The sequence below is a fragment of the Bactrocera tryoni genome, chromosome 1 (assembly GCF_016617805.1).
Source record: "Bactrocera tryoni isolate S06 chromosome 1, CSIRO_BtryS06_freeze2, whole genome shotgun sequence".
Lineage (NCBI taxonomy): Eukaryota > Metazoa > Arthropoda > Insecta > Diptera > Tephritidae > Bactrocera > Bactrocera tryoni.
This window is the reverse complement of record NC_052499.1, coordinates 73462352-73486163: the sequence shown is the minus strand read 5'-3', so window position 1 is coordinate 73486163 and position 23812 is coordinate 73462352. Positions and strand designations below refer to the sequence as shown.

The following is a 23812-nucleotide window of genomic DNA, read 5'->3' as shown; positions in this document are numbered from 1 at the left end:
CTGATATGACCTAGTAAAAGAAAAAAATAATGAATCATTAAACAAATAATTTTATATAACGGAACCAACTTTATATATATGGTAAATAAAAAAAACATCATATAATAAATAAATTAAAAAATCATAACAAACAACTAACTTGTTAGTATGGCGAAGTAGGAAATTGAAGTCACATATATTGTATTTTTTGATAATGAAAATTTAATATACAATTTTTTTTATTTTTTTTTTTAATTTTCACACATGAATATGAAATAAATTGAATTAAACACAAAAATTAAAAATTTTAATAACTAAATTTAATCAAAAATTTATTAGTTTTTTATTTAATTAAATTCTTTTAATTAATACAATTTTTATTAATTTATTTAGTACGCCTGAAAATCAATTTAATTGAATATGACATAAAAAATTAAAATTTTAATTAAGTTTTAGATTACCTTTATATTAATTAATAAAATTGATTTACTTTTTTTTATTTTCACTCATGAATATGAAATTCATTGAATTTAACATAAATATATTAAAAATTTAATTAATAAATTAAGTTAAAAATTTATTGTTTTTAATTTAACTAAATTTTAAATTAATTTTTTTTAATTAATATTTTTATTTTAACATAAAAAATATATAAAATAATAAGTTATTTTCTTTTTTAATTTTTACGCATGATTAATAAATTAATTGCAGTTAACATAAAAATGTTTAAAAAATTAATTAAAACATAAATTTATTTTTTTACGCATGCTTTTGAAATAATATGATTTAATAAAAAAACTTATTAAAATTTATTGGAAACATATATTGAACTTTTTTATTAAATCATACTACTTCAAAAGCATGCGTGAAAAAATGTAAATTTTAATTAAATTTTTTTATGTTGACTACAATCATTTTCTTAATTAAATTTTAATATATTTTTTTTATTAATTAAATTGTTTTTATATTATGTTTTTTATTTATTCCACCGTAATTATAAAAGTCATAATTTATTTTAATTTCAACGTATAATTATGTACTTAATTGAAGTTAACAAAAAAATAATTTTTTTTATTTAGATGCATGATTGTGGAAATTATTGAATTAAAAAACTATACAAATTATTTAAAATTACCATAATTATTAGAAAAATATTTGTTTTTTTTTTTTAATTTTGCGCATGGTTATGAAATATATGTACATATATGAATAAATAGAAAGAAATAAATTTAATTAAAAACTAATAATAATTTAAATAATATATATTTTTTTAATCATCTTTAATTGCTGTGACCTTTATCGAAATATTAACAATTTCACCTTCTACATTTTTACAAAAAAAAAAAATACATACATACGATAGAAAGGTTTTACAAGAATGTCACAATTTTGTGTTTCTAATATTACACTTTAAAATTAATTACGCATACGTGTTACTTAACCGCTTATTATTAAAATAGCAAAAAGCTTAAAAATTCTCTATGTTTGTATGTATGTATGCATGGCCGCAAGCAATTGTTATTTTATTTTCATTATATATAATAATATCAGCTCATCATAGCTAATATTAGCAGCGCTTACATCGCATTAAGTTGCTACTAAATATTATTTAATTTGTAGTTGTGTGGCAACATTTGCACTAGATTACACAAAAACGACGACACAGAGTTGCCAAACTTAATTTTTACTAAATTTTAATACTTCAATGTGCGATTGTTGAATTCAATTGAGTATATTTGTGTGTGTGTGTTATATATACCTATGTTAAACATATACGTGTCTATATGTACATATGTATAAGAGCGCATTAGCACATACATATTTTATTAATATTCTGCTTAATATTTTTTAATATTATTACATTTTGCATAATTTCCGCTAACAATAAATTAGTTTAAATTTTTACTAAGTTCTTCATTTACTCACCAATATGCATTTTATTATTCACTATTTCATTACGTACTAGAGTTGAATATTGAAATAACATTTTGCTTGGCTGTGTGTGAGTGATACTCGCTTCTAGCGCTTGTGTTTGAAAGCGCTGCCACGCACATCAGCCTATAATCTTTCATATACACGCGCTGGTTTTTGCTCTCTGCTCTTTTCACTGCCTCTTAACCGTCAGCTTGACATTGGTTGTCGGTCTGACGGTGACAATATTTTTATTTATTTTAATTTTTTTTTTATTTTCTATTAATAGTTATTTGTTTATTTTAATTTCTTTTATTTTCTAATGTATATTTTTTTATTAATAATTTTTTATTATAATTAACCTAGGTTTATGAGTAAAAATTACTTTACTATTTACAATTGAGGTTCTGTCTTTTTCGCATCGATCCTTTAAACGATCCTTCAATCAGCGCTTTTGCATTATCTTCACCTTTGTTTTTTACATTAAACTTTCTTACGAAGAGCAAGCAAAATTTTCGAAAAAAAAATTTCGTAATTAATTTCAAAACTCCCACAGCTTCAATTAAATATTTTTGTAAAACTTTCCAATCAACTAACATAAAATATAACATCTGCTCATTGCCAACCATAAGCTAATACTTTATAAATGGAAATCAGTTCATCACAAATCTAAGCTTATCATAAATTTCGGTTAAATAAAAATTTATGTTTACAGTTATAAAATTTTTAGCTTAATTTTAAACACATACCCTATATACCATCGCTCACATTTTGTCTTTCTACAATTAGATCTCTTGCTTTTTCTGTTTCTGCAACACTGCCCAACTTTTTCTTCCTTTCCATCTCTCTTTTACTCTCTATTTCTGCTTTAGTTTTACAGTTATAAAAGTAATCTGATTGCATAATATCAACTTTAGCCCCAATAATTAGGGATTTTGTAAAATTCCAACTCACATTCCTCTTCACCGGTTTTTTATGCAGTGTTTAGACCCAAAAGCTTTTGTTGACTTTCACCAGCATGAGTGTCACAACTGAGAGCGTGGTGAGGCTCAAGCGCAGTTTGTGTGTGGCACCGCTGCCATAGAATGTGACACTCAGGTCCCGCATCTCATTGTCTGCAATGAAGTAAAAATGAGTGGATTAGTGTTGCACCAAGTTTAAAATGAGCACTCAAAATTATATAAGTATTATAGGAGCAAAAATGTTTCTTCGAATTATGTAGGATATTAAGATTTTTTTTATTAATATAAGTATAGTATAAAGAACATGCAAACTAATAAAATACTTAGCCCTTTTTATTTTATGAAATTTTTTAAGATAGATATTCATTATTTTTAAAATAAATAAATAATTATAATTTTTTCTTCAAGTGATACTCTCTAGGCGCGCTAGCGAGAGAATTTGTATAGCATCACACCCTTTACTGCGCTTATTTTGCCAATTTGCTTATAGTTTCGTTGTTTTGTTTTATTTGAAAAAATACATATGTACATATATATATATATATATAAATAAATATGTATGTAAATTAGAATGTTGCCACCTGTTCGAAAATAGTAAGGTACAGAAATTCTTGAAATCAGGAAACAACACAATATGGGTAATTTTATAAAAAAAAACATTATTTTACTAAGTTATTTAGTAGAGTTGCCACCTAGTTAAAAAATTGAATCAATTAAAATTAATATATAATAAAATATTTATATATTAAAATATTTATTGGAAAAAAGAGATGTGAGCGATAAAAAAAAAGTCTTGTAAATAAACTTTTATTTTTAGGGTTCCACGTACTTATGTATGTATTTGAAAATTTTAATTCAATATAATCAATAAAATAACCTGTTTACTAGTGTAAGATTTTTTAAGGGTTGCTACCTATTTGAAAATTTTAATTAAATTTAATTAAAAAAGTTACGGTTTACTAGCGTAGAAGTTTGGAAGATTTCAGGAAATTTAGTAGTAAAGTAGTTAAAGTTAGTGTAGTTAAATTTTTTGGGAATGGTTGCCACACATTAACAATAATAAATCCAATTTTATATTGAAAATATTCAGGCGAATAAATTCTTGTTAAAGAGCCGCTACCGTATAGATATCACATTTTATTTTGCTAACTTTTTCCGTAGAGTTCCCACCAATTTCAAAATTTTAAATCAATGAAATTTATAAAATAAAATATTTAATGTAAAGCAGGCGCAAAGAGATGTGAGCTTTAGAGAACGTTCTTTTAAATTTATTTTTTGGTGGAGTTGCCAACAATTTGAAATTTTTAATTCAATGAAATTAAGAGAAGAAATGGTTTATTATCGTAGAGGCTTGAGAAAGTTTGCCACTGCTTTAAATCTTTAATATCAAACTAGAGAAATTTACGATATCTTTAATTTACCAACTTATTTCGTAGTTGAAAATTTTACTTCGGTGAAACGAATAAAATAAAATATTTATTTTAATACTGGCAACAACTGTTTCTAGTTATAGAAATCTTTCTGTTAAATATATTTTTTGTTGGGGTTGCCACCTATTTGGAAACTTTAACTCAATAAAATTATTATAAAAAAACTGTTTACTACCGCAGAGATTTAAACTTTAAAGTAGAAAATATTTTTGAGTATAGTTGCCACATGTTACAAAATTTAAATCGAATATTTCATATGCAAATTCCATAACATGATTCCTGTGTTCCAAAAAGTTCATTTCATAGAAAACTAAAGTATAAGAAACGGCCTAATGAAAAGCGTTTTCCGATCCCAGTCCCGAAACTTCCCAAATAGCTTTAATTATTCCATAAATAATGATTTAGTTGAAAATTTTTTTCGATTTATAGAAAGAAGTGCATTACTTAAAAGTACTACTTTAACTGCTTAACTTATGCAATTGGAGATAAAATGTGTTAAGAAGCAAGAGCACATGCGGAAATGAAAAAAATTCAAAAAAGTGCATGCAAATGAGAAAAGGTTAAAGCTTCGTGATGACGTAATAATTATACATATTTTTATTTGAACTCGAAGTAAAAGTTGTACTTTTGAGTTATGTAGTTTACTGAAAAATTTGCATAACACGTTGTCACAAAAAAAAAATAGTTTTCTGAAATTTCGAAATTTTCTTTAACAGCCAAATTTTGAATATGAAATTAATTTTTTTTTATATTCTTAAAAATTATTAAATTTTTTTAAATGCTTTTTTTTATTAATTATTAAAAATTAGTTTTAATTTTTTTTATTAATTTTATTTATTTATTTATTATTAAAATTATTTTTATTTTTTAAAATTATTTTTATTATAAAAACAATTTTTTCATTATTAGAAAGTATTGAAGTGAGTGCAAAAATGGTGCAGTTGTTAAGAAAACTTTTCGGAAGTGAAACTAACCTGACGAACCGTGATTTAGAAAAGATGATAGATCAATAAGTCCATCTGAAATAAGGGGACAAATTGCGTGAAATCAGTGAAGATGAACAAAACAAAATATGAAAGAGAGGCATAAAGGAAAGCAATGAAATAGAACATATACATATACTACAGTGTGTGCGTGTATGTGTGAATATTTCGTGGTGTTGGTGAGTACATACATAGATATAAAAAACATAGTGTTTAAAATTTGAAGCTCATTGTTAATAGACAATTACATTTTGAAACAAAATACGCTATAACAACAACACATACATACATATTGACTTTCATAATAATTTCTTAACATTCTTTTGTGCGCTTCTATGCCTTTTATTAGATAATCTCCGCTCAGTTATGTGTAAAAGCGTTAATGATTCCGGGAAGCATACTATTACGCCTAACAATTTTTCAAACGAAACTGCGCGTGTGTGTGTATGCTTGTGAGGGTATGTGTGCAGAAACCAAGGTAACGGCTGGTGAAAGGTATATGCTGGGATATATGAAATATATTTATGTAAGCTCTACTTGGAGTTAGCACCGCTTATACACGTGTCAGACGCCCATCTACAACACCCACACACACACTTACCACATACAAATTTACACACCTACCTAACGGCCATTCAGTTTTGTCAGATAAGCATATTTTCACTTACACATATGCAACTCTGCGATAAGATGTAAGCATTCGAGTATAAAAGTGTTTGCAGGCCTTTTCTTTGCACGAACGAATACTCGCAAGAATCATTCACGCATTTCTTAGTTGGAAGTGTGCAATCTTGGCTTTGATTCCTCAATAGATAAGCGCCTTGTGCTACATAAAAGTATAGTGGTTATGAAAGCATTTCAAGTGTTAAGTGCGAATATTTCTTCAGTATGTTGCGAAAGCCGCTGAAGAGTGCTTAGAAGGTGTGAAAAGTAGATTTTACGGCGTCGAAAAGAAAAAAGCAAATGAGTACAAGAAAAACAGGAAAAAAGTTGGACCCCTCTAACAGATTTATATCCACTAATGAAAGCAACTAGCAAGTAGTGTTTTGAAATTTAAAATCGCAAATCATAAGGGTGCTCTTGGGTATGCAGTTCAAGCAAGTGGAGATGTGTGAGAATTGGGCCTAATTTTTTTCTAAAAATTTCAGATGCAGTTGAAGCATATCTGGCTTCTAAAATGGACTTTTATTGGCGTGAATCTTACAGGTTTCACCAAAAGGTATGACCACAAAAACTATTTTTTTTTTATTTTGTCACAAAGCAATATTAACAAAAAAAGCTCTAATAAATAATTAACTTGAACCAAATAGTTTTTAAGCGGCCGTGTTAAATTTTAAAACTTGAGAATGAACATTTTTTTTAAATCCATAGAATTATGTTCAAAATCTCCTCTGCGGAGCTAAGTGCAAACTTCAAACTTTTTCATAAACAATTTTCACTTATTTATGTTTTGGTTTAAGACTATTTAATTAAAGTTTTCATATTTCGGATTTTTCTTTCTTTTTAAAAAATAATGCACAGTCATTGTAAGGCGCTAATTGCACTGTATTATTGTTGTTGGTGTGAAATGAAAATGTTCCTGCTTCGTATTGGTATCAAGTTCCAAGAGCATAGTCCTTAAGTCTTTGCTCAGTTGCAGTGTCAGCATTGAAGAGACAGCAACAATTAGGTTGACCCAATTACGTCGCGGCAGAAATGTAGCCAACACTCATACACTGTGCTACAGTGTTGAGCAAAATAGAAGCAGAAGCAACAACTGTCGGAATTTATTTATTTATTTGTGGGAAGGCGAAATTTCTAATTTTGAGAGGTACGCTTAGTTCGCCCTAGAAAAAACAAGGCGATTTTGAGAGTATTGGAAATTAAAAAAAATATATTTTAAAATTGTAAGCGTAAAAATGTCCACCACTTGAGTGATTCACGCCTTACCCGTGGATGAAACCAAAAAAAATCTCCTACAAAATATATTGTCTGAATATTGACTTGCGGTCGAAGTAATTATAAGTTAATTAAGTTTTTCGTAATTGAAAAAAATACAATTTTTTGATATGTATATACAAGCAGTCATAGTCACTCAACTCGAGTATAGACCACATACCCTCACCCTTTATCTGAGAGAGAAGGTTTTAAGTCACGTTGAAAGAGGGTGGATGGCGCAGCACCACACGACCCACTGGGGAAACTTTCAACATCAACACGGACGGATGAAAAATGGCTGATGAGCGGGCACCGGAATCTATGGCGCTGAGCTAGACCTCAGGCGACCCTTCAAGCTGCCAGAGTAATGTAGTATCTTAGAGGGCCAAGTCTTTACCGTTAGGAAAGCTGCTGAGATAGAAATTAACGTAATAATCTCACCTCGTATCACCTCGGAGAATGCCTTTCGAAGAAGAAAAAGACCACAAGGGTGTTCCGGTAATTGAAATAGTCGATGAGATTACCTAGAGTGCCATTCGTATGACTAACTAATCAAATCATAAAAGACGACACACAATGAAATTTGCTCAAGGGCTGGTAGACGGATCTGGCTGAGGTGAAGCGTCGTAAGGACATGGAGGATCGTCACGATCATGTGCAAGAAAGCGGAAGGAAAACTCGCGTGCTGTTTACCGACAGTGTATCGAAAAGACTGCAGAACAGTTGTTGGCTTATTGACAGATCTCAACCAACTTGCGTCACCTGCCAGCCGAATGGGCATTATACTATGGATGTAGGAAGTGGAAAGGAGCCATGAGAGAGACACTGGAGCACTTTCTCTGCTTATGTTTGGCCTCACGTAGAACTCGGCTTAGATATATAGAAACTACGCAGTTCAAGAGACTGGAGGAAGTCTCAGAATTAGATATCAAACCACTGACAGCCAGTGTAACACACAAGTAATCTAAGCCAACTCGAGTTAAGTGAATATTTCCAAGATATATGTATAGAATTTGTATGGTTTCATATTTTAGATTATTTATAGAATAGAGAACGCTGCTTATATTTCGCGCAATATTGTATATTCCTAAACCATGTAACAGTAAATGGAACAGTGCTGAACGAGCACAGTGTCAACTTGGCAAAGAACAAGCGAGGCGGTCATTATGCCGCACAGACGTAGTCAAATGACAGCGGCGAAATGAGTGAAGTGTGTGGGCAAATCATTGGACGGCGCTTCTTTTCTGACAAGTGATCACACGCGAGCGTTAAGTTTGTGTGTGCGAGTGTGAAGAGACTGAAATTGTATTGCCACAAACCCCATTTGCACGCTACGCAGACGGGCGAACTGTGATGCCGGCAATTGAGGACCTTCAAGTGGCTGGTATATATATATGTATATGTATGTATATATACATATATAATAGTGAATGTTGCAATCTTTAACAATTTATCGCATTTGACAGCGACGTCATCATCAGCATACACGAAGGATATACATAGCTGCTATCTGTATACATATGTATGTATGTATGTGTGTAGTGGCGTCAATGCCGCCCCAGTTGTTGTGCGCACAGCAGTCAAGTGCGCTTTCACTCGTCGAGTATTTAGTACAGTTATTTATTTATGCCAAAGAAAACAGTGGCACAAACGCTGTCAACTCTGCACTTCTTATCCTGGTTTCTTATCTTTTTCATTTCGATTTCAGGGCAGCTTCGCGACAGTTGCATTTGCCACTAATAAGTTTTGTGCTGCCAGAAAGATTACTCCACATGCAAGTAAAAGTGCAAATGCGTGTGTGTGTCAGGGCCATAAACAGTGAATGATTACTCGACACACTGCCACACATACGCGCATGTGTATGTGCACAGATTTAAGGTTGTAAAGCTGCTGTGGACACAACTGCTGCGATTGAGCCAATGCCACGCCGTGACAGCCAGCGAAAATGTCAACATAAATTAAGCAAAAAATACTTAATGATAAATGCTCATTTGTCATTATTGACACGGCTGATTTTAATTGGAAGCTTACCGTGGCCAATTACCATCAACTTTTGAGAGCAAATGATTTATTCGAAAATGGCGCTGAAACGCGGCAAAAGAAGTCAGTTTTTTCGAAAAAGCTTGGGATGCACGCTTGAAAGAAGTAAATATATATTTTTGGCAAGGTAAATTATGTTTGAACATTTTTAAATGAATATGTGTCTTTTGACAGCTTGAAGTTGACTAATGACAGCAGCTTTTGACAGCAGTAGTAGTTAAATTCGCTGCGCCACCGAACAGCGCATTGCAGTCGAAATGCAATCTCGGCAATCTCGACCACAGCGCAAGCAACAACAACAGCTGGCAGCCACTGCTCTTGAGTATCTGCTGGCCAAAAATCGTTTGCATATGTTTGCAAGAGGCTATTCCAGGCATGAAAGGTTAGCAAGAAATGCACACCTTATGGAGAAAGTTAGCCACAATGGCATAGTTAGTTAGTTGGAAGTCTGTTAGTTTAATCTTTTTTATTTCTTTTATCTTCTTCTTGCTTATCTAAAAATATATGGCGTATTGAAATTCGGCAAAGATAGTTCTTAAGCACTTTAGGACCACTAAATATAATAAGAAAATATTTTTCTGAGTTTTTTTTATAAAATTTGGTTGGTATTTGATAGTTACGATAAATTGCTGAAGTAGCAATTTTCCCTCTAAAAAAGTTTTGAGGTTAGAATGTGCGTATTTTGGTATCGAAGGCATACCAGAGACACTAATTTTTACAGAATGAAAATAATAATTTTCTTGTTAATACGTAAAACCTTTAAAAAACGAATTAGAATGAGAAAATTGTGCCTACATTTAGGCGCAATGTATAATTTATTCTGATTTAAATTATTATAACTATTGTAAATTGTTTTTGAGTCTGATAGTAAGCTATATCGTAACAAAATAACTATAAATAAATTTTTAAAGATAATAAATAATAAAAGAAATAAAAATAAAGAGGAAGTAGAGAGTAATTTCTCCTAAACAACATCCTAGGCAACATTTTCCTTGTTAATACGCAAAACCTTTAAAAAATGAATAACAATGGGAATATATTACCTATATTTAGGCGCAATGAATAAATTGTACTGACCTCAATAACTATAACTCTTAATATAAATATTTTTGAGTCAGATACTAAGCTATATCATTACATAATAATCACAAATATATTTTTTGAAGACAAGTACAAAGCAAAGAAAAGTTATTAATTTTTCCTAAATATAGCCAGCAATTTCATGGATAATGCGTACAACCTTTATAAAATAAATTGCAATGTGAAAATATTGCCTACATTTAGGCGTAATAAAAAATTATTCTAATTGGAAGGATTTGGAAGGATTATATTTGGTGTTAAATATTTTTGAGCCAAATACCAAGCTATTTATTTTTTACAAATTTATCTAAATGAAAATGAGCAGAAAGGTAAGCCATAATTGAGTAATAAATTCTCGAAGCCTTACTAGTATATAGAACAAAAGAAAGAAATTATTTCTTCACTCTTCTCAATTATAAGTATTAAGGGTTTGAGAATCAGCTTGAAAATTGGCGGTGGAACAAAGCTCTAATTTTTTTTACTTAAAAAAAATCTTGGTATATACAAAGATTAAATTGTTTCAGCCGACAAGCTTACTAGACTTGTTTATCAGTTAAATTCCCTCCCTGCTAAATTGAAAATATATTCAATATCAAAATTCAAAAGCCACAAACTTTCCAACCGGCCTTTAATTCCAGCTGGACTCTCTGCCATAGCATACATTTAGGCAGATGCATATAACTCTGCATGACGAGAGCAAGAAACGCGCACGAAATAGAGATGGCGCTCGCAGCTCAATAGAACCAAAATTGTCCAGATGACCAATTCGTGGCCAAAAATTGTGCACTCGCAATAGTACTCGTTAGTTGTTCTTGCGCTGCCATATTTTTTTTTGTTACACATGGCGATTCAAAAGTCTGATAACGGTACCAAGTTTTGACTATTTCGCCTTCTTCATATACATACCCGTATATGTATATGGATAAGTTGGTGGGACTTGGTTAGAATTTTATGCGCGCAATCATATTTTGTTGTTCCTTGCTGGCCGGGGCTTTTGCTGCTGTGTTGTTACAGCGGCTGTTTCAGCTGTGCGTGGCCTAAACTATTATGCATTCAACGAGCATACTCGTAGGTACAAGCTAGCCGCCGGCATGGCTGCATTTGACTATTTTGTAGATTGAAAAGAGCGTTGCATGATGGTTTTATGTGGCAACGAAAGCGTTGAGTGTTTGTATGTGTGCGTTGGATAGCTATATAAATTTATATACAAAACTGCAGATGACCTCTCATGGAATATTTGCATATGCGAAATTATTGTTTTCGTTGTTGTAGTTGATAAGCACTGTGGTGCATGTTTAGATTGTGCAGCGATCAAATATATGTGGTTTTTGAGGGGAAAATTGTGGATTCAAGTGGAATGTGTGGATCTCATCTACGAATTTGGGAAGATAGAAAAGATTATATACCAGAAAACAATCTAAATTATTATTAGAGCCTTTATTATACCCTTTTACCGTATTGGGTTTGCCATAAAATTTCTATCATCACGAAGGAAACGTTGAAGAACCAATAAATGGTTAAATTTGGTGAGATATCTTCTCGAAATATGGCACGGACTATTTTGAAAGGTAGTAGTACAATCTCTAGCCCAATAGTTTAGATCAGACCACTGTAGCTTACACCTTTCATACAAACTGACCGATCAAAACAAAATTCTTGTATGGGAAACTTTTGTATTTAACGAGATATCTCCATGAAATTCGGCACAGATTATGGTCCAGTGGACAACCGTGTAAAATTTTGCAGATGGAACCACTATGACATATAGCTGTCATACAAATTGACTGACAAAAATCTAAAAAAAAATGCTAACTGAATTCAAGGCATCCTTTTAGGCGTATAAGCTGCAATGTGTAACCTTAAAATATGTTGTAACTTACTGGTACACAAATATAAGAAAAATTGTAAAAAAAATCAAAATTCTAAATACTAAAGCATATTTTAAGGCACCCAAACTATCCCCTTTAAATTTATGTCGTAAATCCAGATTGGCTGTCGCCTCATTTTATGTACATATGTACACCCAACACACGAAATACAACACTGTAATTGCCACACGTGTGGCAGGTCACATTTTTTCCAAGCGATATGAAAATTTGATTTCTTCGCCAGTGAACTGTGAATATCGTGCAAGCAGCTCCCCCAACTGCCTGGTGGCTTCTGCATTTTTGAATGGTTTACAACTCGTTAGATGGCTCGGTGTTTAGATCATAGCGGTGATTTCGATAGAATGCAGCTTGCGGTTGTCGTTTTTCGTGTTTCTATGTTTGTTGTTTTTGTTTTTGTTATTGAAGTGTAAAGGTGCTGGGGAAGCGAAAAAGGCGTGAAAATGTGCACGAATTAATCGTGGGCATTCTGATATAAATTTGCATTTTTCTATGACAATTCGGCACCGGACCGAGTATGCGGTGTGGGCGGTGGGGCATTTAAAAAACGGTTGAAATCATTTTTGCAATTTCACGTTACACAATTTTGACGTTTTCGGCGTGAATACGCTGAGCAATATGAAAATGCCGGGATTTTCGCTATAAAGGTGCACGGAGATTTGTGTGCCGGTGTTGCTATTGTTAGTTTTGTTGTTAGATTGCATGTAGAATTGCTTTTGTGCACTTTTCAATGCATACCTGTATACCTGCATGTGTGTGCATTTGTATGTATGCAAAAATGTTAAAGCCTTCGTGGCGGCTTGTGATTTACTTTATTCATAAAATTGTTGCTGGTTTGCTAAAATATTGGCTCCATGAATTTAAATGACAGGAAAATATGGTTGAATTTCCGATCTTATCGCCTTTAGATTCGTTAGTGCCGCCTGCAGAGCGAAAAGTATGTACGGTTGATGCTTGGACTTTAAATGGCGATTGAAAGCAAAAATAAATAAATTCATATTATTTTTATTGCAACTTTGTTGTGGCCTTAAAAATGCGAACTGATGGAAATCGCTGCTTGTTTAAAATATCTAATCACTTTTAATGAAATGAGCGATGTGCCTGGATATATTATATGTACACAGCAAATGCCTATGTTTTTATGTCATTGACATAAGATGCTCTGTGATGCTAGAAAATTAGTTGTAAGCTGTTCGAGCATATTTGAGTGTAGTAAACACACCGAAGGAAGTCAGCATTAGAACTAGGTATAAATGTTTTTAAAGTCTACACGTCGACTTGATAGATGGCGCGCCCTCTACTATAACTCTGCCGCCTATAACTGCTGAACATCAAACAGCCAGTTGCGACAAGAGTTTGAATTCCCTGTGTATAACCCAAATACTGAATTCAACAAGGCGGAATCAGTTATATTACATTTTTTTTATTAAATTGTCGTGACAGCTCTACTCAAAAACTTCCCTTCATTGATTTATAGCAAGGCTTGTTACACTCAGAGAGAAGCGTCGGCGATCCTACCAAATATATGTAATACAACTGATCGATTAAGCCATAACGGTTTGTCCGTCATTCTGTGTATACTCGAACTAGCCCCTCCGGACCGGACCACTATAGCTTATAGCTGCCAGACAAACTGATCGGCTTTTTCATTAGACGAGAAATCTTCAAAAAATGTTGTATGGGTCTAAGGTAATAATGCAATCTGGAGGAAGGAGCCTGTGTAGAAGTTCACGCAAGTGAGGAAAGTTCTCTGAGCGCCATTTGGGAGTCGTCAGAAATGATTTTTTTTAAATATGACTCAGACAGCCCACTACTTCTGGTCTTCGACCAAGTATTCCTGGGTAGCCAAAAACATCCGTTTGAAGGCGAGTTAAAATAAGAAGGTGAATCCTCTTTTCGTAGGGATGTGCGCTGGGTTTGGGACCCGCCACGTAAAAAAAAGCTCCCAATGAAAAGACGACAACAGCCTCGGACGAGAGACCCTTTTTTTATGACGACCATGGCAAATGCATTAAAAATTACGGTTTGAGGCCATGCACTTTGAATGTCCGGTCCCTAAATTGGGTAGATGCCGCTGCCGAGCTGGTTGATGTTCTCGTAAGAGTAAAGGCTAACACCACCGCTTTATAAGAAGTGCGATGGACAGTAAAATGACTGAGGCGAAAAACTCATTGTGGCATTCACTACAGTGGCCAAATAAAAGAGCGCACATTTGGGGTGTGATTCGTAGTGCGAGAGAGACTCCGTAGCCGACTCTTGGCGTTCAATCCGGTGGATGAACGTGTAGCCACTATCCGATTCATTGCGAAGTTCATCAACATATCGCTGATTTGCGTCCACGTTCCAAAGAAAGAAAAGGACGATGTGGCCAAAGATGCCTGCTATGAGCGCCCCTATGAGAGCTCCCCTGTCACGATATCAACATCGTGCGTGGCGACTTTAACGCCAGGGTGGACAAAAAACGTATCATTGGCAAAACGGTCGGTAAATTCAGCCTCCACGAGGAAACATTTCATTGGTGTTGATCGACATCGCCGTGGCTCAAAATATGGTTATCTGTAGTACTAGATTCCAGCGTAGGAAAATTCATTAAGCTACCTGGCTGTCTCCGAATCGAAAAGTCACTAACCAGATCCATCATGTTGTGATAGACGGAAGTCACGCCTACAGTGTGGCAGACTTGCGTACGCTCCGAGGTCTTAACATTGACGCACCCACCTCTCTGCGGCAGAAAACGCACGGCAACAAACATAAGGAAGGTTCGACGTCGAGAAGCTCCAATCACAACAGACAGACAGACGATTTTTTGCTCGCATTGCACTTTTGCTCTCGGAGGGCACTCATCAGCAACTCGGTAAAAAGGAACTGTGGCACGGAATTTCAAGCTCTTTACATACAACGAAACGAAAAAGCATAAAGCTGCCATACAAACTGGAGGACCGAAATAAAGGGACTATGTGGGAACTTTTTAATTTAACGAGATAATTTCAAGAAATTAAAGAAATTAGACGTGGGCTACTACCTAAGGCAGTGATATAATCTCGGAAAATATTGTTCAGATCGGCCCACTATAATATATAGCTGTCTTACAAACTGAACTATCATAATCAATTTTGTATGGAAACTCCGTTTTTTGTGAAGGGTATTCCAGCTTCGCTGCAACTGAAGTCAACGTTTTCTCTTGTTTTTATTTAATTTATAATAATAATTATGTATTTTTTAAGGTCATCTGGTTGTATAGAATTTAATGCAGTTTCTACCGTATTTCATTTAACCAGTAATTACAGAAAATACTTAAATTATTCCCCACCACTTTACAGCAGTTGGTTTTGTTGTTCTTGTACGGCCACTTGAGCGTTGTCACCGGCAATTTACAACTCAAATAAAATTCTATTTTCCTACTTTTTTCCACTAAATAACAAAGCAAACATTTTCTTTGGCTTGGGCTATGCTCAGTCCGCTTGCCTAACTGCTTTCGCCCACTCCCCTCCCCCTCCCGCTTCAACTTGGCTTGGCTTGTGTTTTGTTGTGACCCCTTTCTCCGCCGTTATTATGCTGCCTGCCCTGGAGGTGTGTTGTCATTTGCTGTTTTGCTGTCGTTGACACTCCAAGTGCGCATTGTTGTTGTTCTAAGTGTTGCATGATGTTAACTTTGCTGCCATTTATTGTTGCTGTCTGTTGTTTATTATTGTTGTTTTGCTTTGGTTGCTTATGTGCGGTGCTCAACTTTTTGCCTTCGGCTAAGCAAAGTAATCGAGGTGGCCAACACACGCTCGGGCCACAAGGAGCTGGAAAAAATAATGCACTTTTTCGCAATTTATAATTTAAGAAGACGCAGCAGCGCAGTGAATTTCTTGGAAGAGTATTGAAGAGTTGTGCTACGCACAGCTGCGCCGACGCTTACGCATGCACGCGCGCTACGCACAAACGCCGTCGCACACACATATATGCTGGCTGCCTGGCTACTACACAAGGGAACACAATTATGAGAATCGAAGTGGAAGTAGAAGAGCAGAGAGAAAACAAGCTAAACAACCAAGAGTGCCTGTAGTGCCACTTAAGTCTCTCTATTTGCTTCTTTTTGCCATACCTCGGGGAATACAAGTACTTCAGGCTAGCAAATTTTAAATTGAAAACTTTTACTTGTACCTAACGGATGCACACACACACACGTGAATATACAAAGTTACTTATATATTTATGTACACGAGGGCATTGTGAGGCAGCAGCGGCGTGGCGGGACACAACATCAATATCCAGCAAAGCAGGAGGAAGGCAAAAACTACCGCACATAGTTGTAGAACTAACAATGCAACAACAAATGGTAAAAGTTGTTAAAGTGTATGAAAGTGGCGCTGGACTTGTGAAATGTTGCTTTAACAAGCAACAACAGCAAGAACAACAACAAAAATTGCAACAGCAACAACAGCACTTCGAGTTCTTGGGAAAAAGTAGTGCATGCAGCAGACGCAAAAAGCGGTCTAAGTAGACAAGCTGCTTCTTCTACGATTTCTTTGTGTAAACCCTGTCGCACAGTTGCCTGTTGCTGATTATTTTATGTTGTTGTTTTTGTCTTTATTTCTTGTTCGTTAACATTTTAGTCGGTGACTTGCAAAGAATGGCTTTTGTCAAATCTACATTTTTTTTTACTGCACAATAGTTGCACAGCAGTTGTATGCAGTTTTGACATTAGAAGGCTCTAAAAATTCTCGAACATCAGGTATGGTAAGACAGATATTGCAAGATCACTTCAGTAAAAAATGTTAACTGTATCAACTAAAGAAAAAAAATATTATAAATCTATATAAAAATTATTATACTCTGTAGCAACATGAAGCAAGAGTATAAAAGGAGAAATTTTGGTGTGTGTGTTCCTCATAGACTCCGAAACGACTGCACCGATTTCGATGAAATTTTAGGACGATCTTCAGTATGATCCAGGGAGTGTTCCTGTTATATCCTTGTTTTGTGACGATCGGAATTTTTTAAAAATGTTTTTAAATGAACTTCTCCTTGCTCCTCGCAAACAATATTTCAAACTCTCCACATTTGCTTTCAGCATTTAGATCGCAGGCAAGAAAACGCCTCTGGTCATGGAAGTAACGACGAGTTTGTGCGGAAACGGGGCGGAACAAAAAGTTGAGTTCTGATAAAATATTGAAAAAAGCAAATGACTATTTTGTGCGCATCGTCACGAAATTGACAAAGTTTCTATGAGTCGACAGCTCGCGACAATTTCGTCTATGGTGACACTTTTGTTCATTTTGCAGTGCTTTTTTTTTTGAAAACTGACTTGTGCCCTTTTCATGTAATACGATTTTTCGATTGGACTGCTGTAATAAAGGAATTCGTATAAGTGACAATTTTATATAAATTCTATAATTTAATACCATAAATAGAGGAAAAAAATAAATTAAAAAAATTTTGAGAGTCAGCAGTAAGCCATGTTGCCACTTTTCTTTTCTGAAGTGAAAATGAGAAACTCTTTAACTTCTGGGTAACATGCAAATAAGGGTGAAGGAAGGATTCCCAGCTTTTTTTTATAATGCTGCGTATTATGAATATGCCAAATGCTAACTAAATGTTCTCTGATATTTATGAAGATACCTTACATACCATTACAAATCGTACGGAGAAAGGTCTCCCAGACATTGTGTGTTTATTATACGCGGTTGGGTTAAGTTTTCCTTCAATTTTATTAATTTTGAGCAGAAAGATACATTGTTATCAATAAAACACGCTCTCTCATTTTCATAGAGATAACTCAGATGTTGGCCAAGACATTCGGTATAAAGTCGCCTGGAAGTTCGAAAGTCGTTGTAGGTATATGGGAGCTTAGGGAAATATTGACACCATTGTTAGGAAAAGCTGATTCCTGAAATTCATTTATAAATGTCATACATTGACGTATATTTTCGAAAAAAAGTCAACTATAGATAGTGGGGTCCAAATATTCGGTGCCATGGCGTTGAACAGTTTTTTCGGATTCGCACAATTTATAATCAAAACGCGGCTTTCTTGAAAAGCATTATTTGTGAAAAGTTTTATACTGTTATATTATATGTTTCTTGAATTGATTTTGTGATCAAATTTATCAAATGTATGTTTTTTTTAAATGTAATTGGAAGGAGAGTTTTCCGCAATTATAAGGACCACTCACATTTAAAAAAAATTTGTATTCTTAACTTGAGATTTTGTAGTTGAAAACTTGGAGTTTTTCCAATATTAGGTAAATATAAAGAGAGAAAAAATTTAATAATTTGATTTAAAAAAGGACAATAAGTTTAAGATAAAATATTTTTGTACAAGATACGAACAAAATTCCAAAAACTAGTTCATGTTAATTTTTCGCATACATTTTTAGCATACCGAAAAAATTGCTATATAATTTTTTTGTTTTGCCGGAACTCCAGATACAAAGTTTTTAACCTTCAACCACATTCCTCCCCTTCATTTTCACAACCTCAACAACCTCAAATTCCTCGGAAATAATCGTTCTCTTAACAGTTGCTACTTTATATCTTGTTATTGTGTTATTTTTGTTTTTTTTCAAGAATTATCTACTTTGGTCTACTCCTGAAATATGAATGCGGACATTATAAAAATGTATAGAAGAAAATAGTTTTTGCTTATAACTGGCAAGAACGCTAGTTAATATACATAGGGACAATTGACTAGAATATCCCCTTAAGTACCCATAAACTTTCTTTCGTATTTAGGAATCTGAACAAATTTCCATAAACTCTATTTCGCTTTAATTGTGTATAACATCGATGTGAAATATTATGTATTATAAATATTTCACTTATATTGCAAAATACACCACAAAAATATTTTTAACAAAAGAACAAGATTTTAATAGACATTGTTTTTCAAGAATACCTATTACTGACTTTTTTTGGCAAGTGTGTTCTAAAATTCATAAAATATCTTGGCACATCGACAAACATTATCTTCACCATTTTAATATTCATTTATTTAAAGCCATATTTGCTGCCTTAATATATTATGAAAATATTTAAAATAAAAACGTAAACAAAATTAAATTTTAGACTGCTGTATAGACACGCTCCTCAAGCATCTAGCTGCACACCAAGCACTTGTGTCTATAGGTTCAGGAATTTTCTAAAAATAGATGCACTGAGCAAAAATTTGCGAAGTTTCTTTCAACTACAGACCAGCTAAAATCTGCAGGCAAATCTTCGTATCAGTTTGCGTGTCCCAAGCGTTGGTATTAAATAAGTCACGTTGATCATAAACTTAAGTTTAACCAAATCTACATTTCATTTGGCAAAAAACGAAGCTACGTGCAATCAGCGGAAGGCAGAACGCAACACTAGCACGATACACAGCGAGTGACGCAGGCAAGAGTGCCACTAAAAGGCAACGGCGCTTTTTACACCAAAGCGAGCGTCGAGCGGCGTTTGTAGCTTTCGCTGTTCGGCGCTGTCGCTGCCAGCGTGGCATTGCATTGTGTATTTTATTGTCGCGCTACTTTGCAAAATGCACGTATCCTTTATTAAATTTTCGCCGCATTCCCACGGCGTCTGTCGCTTAGGCGCTGCGCATCGTGCCTTCCTTCACAGCGGCGCACGCACGTACTCAGACACAATAGGGAGAGCGAAATATGCTTATCCATTACCGTATAGTTGTGGCACTGTGTGTTTTTTTTGTTGGAAAGGGGCGAAGCCAGTCCAAAACACTGAAAACAGTGTCTTGTGTATAGTGGAGTGCCCAGTTCTATTCTATTGGGCAGGAAATAACACGCGGCGTGTCACACACACACATGAAAAGCACAAAAAGTTATGCGTATGAAACACATTTATACACACATGCAACAGCCAAAGGCATACACCGAGTTTAGCTGCGTCGAACCTTCCACCCATCAAACTCCTCACGCGCCTCTTTCCGCTGTTTTCTGGCTGCGCCCTGCCTCGTTTGCAACTTTTTCGCTGCAGTAATTTCGTATTCTATGCAAAAATAGCATTTTGCATTTAAATGATTTTCGCTTGTGCACTTAAATCTACAGTTTTTTCTACACTTTACTGTCGCACTTTTTTCGGTAAATTTTTTCTCAAACACTTTTCCACCCTTCTGTGTGGTGTTTTTTTGTTGTTTTCGTTGTTGCATTACGTTTACGCAGCCGTTATTTAGAGCGCATAGTAGGAAAATAGTGTATTTACCAGTTGCACGTCGTTGCAGCGTGTAACGGGGCGTATACGTAATTGATTTTTCAATGGAATAAAATGCAATACTGCTATGTAAGCAAAGCTACACACGTGAAATTAGTTGTATGCAGGTATTATTTTTTTTAGTTTTCTAAAACTTTTTTATTCGCACATATTTTTTATAACTTTTGAATATTTCAATGAGAGATTTTAAAATTACTTGCATACTAAAGAAATTTTGAGAAAGCAAATTTCAAATTAAATTTATGCAAATAATGGCAAAGGATGGGCTTATGCTTGCAGTTTTTTGCCTAAATCATCATCCATTCTTTCTGAAAACAGCCATGTGATAAGAGAAGAAAATTCTAAAGCTTTTAAACTTCTTTTCATTGAAACTAGAAAGACGGGAGCTTAGTTATACCTCTATTGCCAGTCAAAATGATTGCCTGTCGCCAACGTAGATATAACACTTATATATATATATATTGGAAGTGAAGGAGGACACTAGGTGAATTTCTATGTTTCATTACTTTTCTCTGACAATTAGTGTTCATTTGCTTTAATATACCGAAAATGATTTTGACAGTGTAATCATTACAGCCGAAATTACAAAACGTGTAAAGGAGTTATAAGCACTGACAATTCAGAAAAGTACTTTTTGTTTAGGGCCATTTATTAAATATCATTTTAGTGTATTTCAGTAATAGCCGATTCAACCCCAGGAAGACCTTCGAAAATACTATAATTGGCTAAAATAATCTCAATCAAAATACATGTGAGGAACGAAGAACTAGTTGCAATTTTTATTTTCCGCTTAATTAAAAACAAAAATTGTTCTTTTTTGTGAAAAATCGAAAAACATATCAAATATCTTATTCCTTCGATCTTTACTTGACAATTTTACTCAAAAGATCGTGTGAAATTATCAAGTCGATAAGCCTAGTCTAGTTTGGATGAAATTTTCCTCAGCGAGTCTGAAAACAGTGTTTCGAATGTGTGGTTATGTGCAAAAAGAAACGTGGTGGTCAATTGGCCCACATATCAAATGTTCAAAGCATAGATTAAAATATTCCCCACAAAAAAGAAAAACCAAAAAAAAACAGTGGCCACTTTTACCAAATTTGAATACTTTATTTCATTTCATCATGTCGTTCTTACTGATAGACCCTTGACATTCAAAAACAAATCGTGTTCTTCAAATTGACAAGTGGATATATTCCCTTAATATCCTTTCCTCGTGAACTCGGCGATAGTTGGCTTCAACAAGACGGATCCATTTCCCACACATCGCATCATTCCATGGATTTATTTAGAGAACATATCGGTGAGCCGATAATTTCAAGTTTTGGGCCAGTTGATTGGCAAAGATCATTTGGTATCACACTGTTAGACTTTTTCCTGTGTAGATATGTAAAGTCAAAAGTCTATGCAGATAATACCGCTTCAATTCAGGCCTTGGAGCAAAACATCACGCTTGTTATTTGCCAGTTACCAGTCGTTCTTTCGAATGATAGTAAACACTGCCCATTAAATTTGAAGTTTCTGTGTTTTTTCTTTAAAAAGTAGGGAAACTCGAAGTGAATCATCCTTTAAGTAGATTGACTGTAAGGAGTGTACATACATTTGAAATTCGTCATAGTTTGTTTTTGAAAAAATTTCAATATTAGCACAAGCAGAAATATATACTTCTGCAAATGAGCAGAATTAGAATATTGTAAACATGAAAAAAGGCTTGTATTTTACTCACACTGACTTCATTGTCTTTATGGTTAAAGGGAAATTTTTTACTCACACTGACTTCATTGTCTTTATGGTTGAAGGGAAATTTCGAAATACCATTTACGAACTAACTGAAGAGCCCCACAACACGGTATACAACTGGACTAAACAGCAATGGTTTTGTTTACTAGGAGGTATAACATCAAACGTGTCTCTATACTATTTTGGAGCCTAACGTCCTCAACCTAGAAGAAAGATTGCCAAAATTTGAGAAGAGATTAAGGTATCCTCACTAAAGGTGGTGTTTTGACTTTACGAAAGTATAGTCAAGCCAATAATGCTCTATAGTGTATAGGAATAGAAGAGAAACTTATTTGGTAAGCAGCTTTATCGTGCCCAATGAGCGCCTCTCATCGGTACTGCGGAATACACCAACAATAGTACTTAATGCCATTTAACACATAACACCGATGGACGTTGCCGGCAGGTGTATTATTGGATGTTGGGGATATGAAAGCGTCCGAACAAAACACGCCAAAATTCTCTACTCCTTCAATTGCATCTCGAAAAATTTGGATCACTGCTTCGAAGAGCCCAATCGCAGCGGTTCTATCTCTGCTCCTATACCGACGAGCGATATGTGGATAGAACGGAGCCGCTGGAGAAAAGGAGAAGTGAGCTATTTTATGGATGGGTCAAAGCTAGCAGAGAAGGTTGGAGGCTGAGCTCTTCGTCAATTTTAGCTTTAGGCTGGCGGTCCGCTGTAGTGTTTTTCAGGCTCCAACAGCAGAGCAGCTGACTAAATGTGCGCTCAAAGGTAGCCAGGAGTATTTGTCTTCACTAGAAATAGCGTCTGTCACTTCATAATGATACTTATTTTTGGGCCTCGTCTTAGCGGAATCACTGACAACTGCAAAACCAATGAGCTAGCCAGAGGGGCATCCTTAGCCCGCTCCCATCGGAATGGGACCGAGTTGGATCTCCATTGACGTCTTGCGTTTTAACACTTTACTGAACTACTTTCCCTTTTTTCCATAGGAAAGTACATGTTGCTGCAATCGTTGGTTTTCTTACTGGACTCTGTGTTGAGGGGGGTGATGTGGATATATTCAGTGGAAAAGCTCCGTTATCTACCATTTTCAGGTTTGAGTTCGAAAAATCTCAGCAGTCTTACCTTCGGCGAACCCGAAGACAAAGCCGAAACGTTTCAACAAATTTATAATAGACTTAAAACGATTTGTCGCTTTGTAAGGCTCTTATGATATTATATATGTATCTAAGCTTAATTCAGTAAGAATCGAGCCCCTGTAAGGATCGATCTCCTAGCCTACCCTAACATACTTTTATTCAAGCGATCGCAGGTTGCACTATTATTGTAGAATATGTCAGTTTTTGCTTATGTCAGCCGCAATCTACACGTGTTAGGAGATAATATGAGTACAACACCAAATAAAATCCCTCCCTGAACAACACATTCACATACACAGTACCACGCACACATGAAAGGCAAATAATGGAATTGAATTGAAATGAAAGTCCGCACAAAGCGCCGAATAACGCTTGCAATTAGAATGAAAAGCTGAGCTGCTTTAATGCAATTAGCGATATAAATACTACGCAATGAAATGAAACGGATTGAATAATAAAGTGGGATAAAATCATTTCATCCAACGTGGCGCGGCACAATGCATCGCCAATGGCAACGCGCGGCAGACAAACGACTGCAGTTATATCAGT

At 34.5% G+C, this 23812-nt stretch overlaps 1 protein-coding gene across 4 annotated transcripts in view; it reads right to left on the bottom strand.

The window, feature by feature from the left end:
• Positions 1-1225: 1225 nt before the first annotated feature.
• The window catches only part of LOC120782175 (protein CEPU-1), a 499499-nt gene continuing 476912 nt past the window's right edge, over positions 1226-23812 (bottom strand). For 3 of the 4 annotated variants that reach the window (XM_040114313.1, XM_040114314.1, XM_040114312.1), the window contains 2 exons: positions 5257-5301; positions 1226-3005 (listed from right to left, as the gene is read on the bottom strand). In XM_040114313.1, the coding sequence (XP_039970247.1) occupies positions 2875-3005; positions 5257-5301 (176 nt within the window). In that variant the 3' untranslated portion in view covers positions 1226-2874. The remainder of the gene's footprint in view (positions 3006-5256; positions 5302-23812) is intronic. The other variant, XM_040114315.1, reaches the window with a different exon arrangement.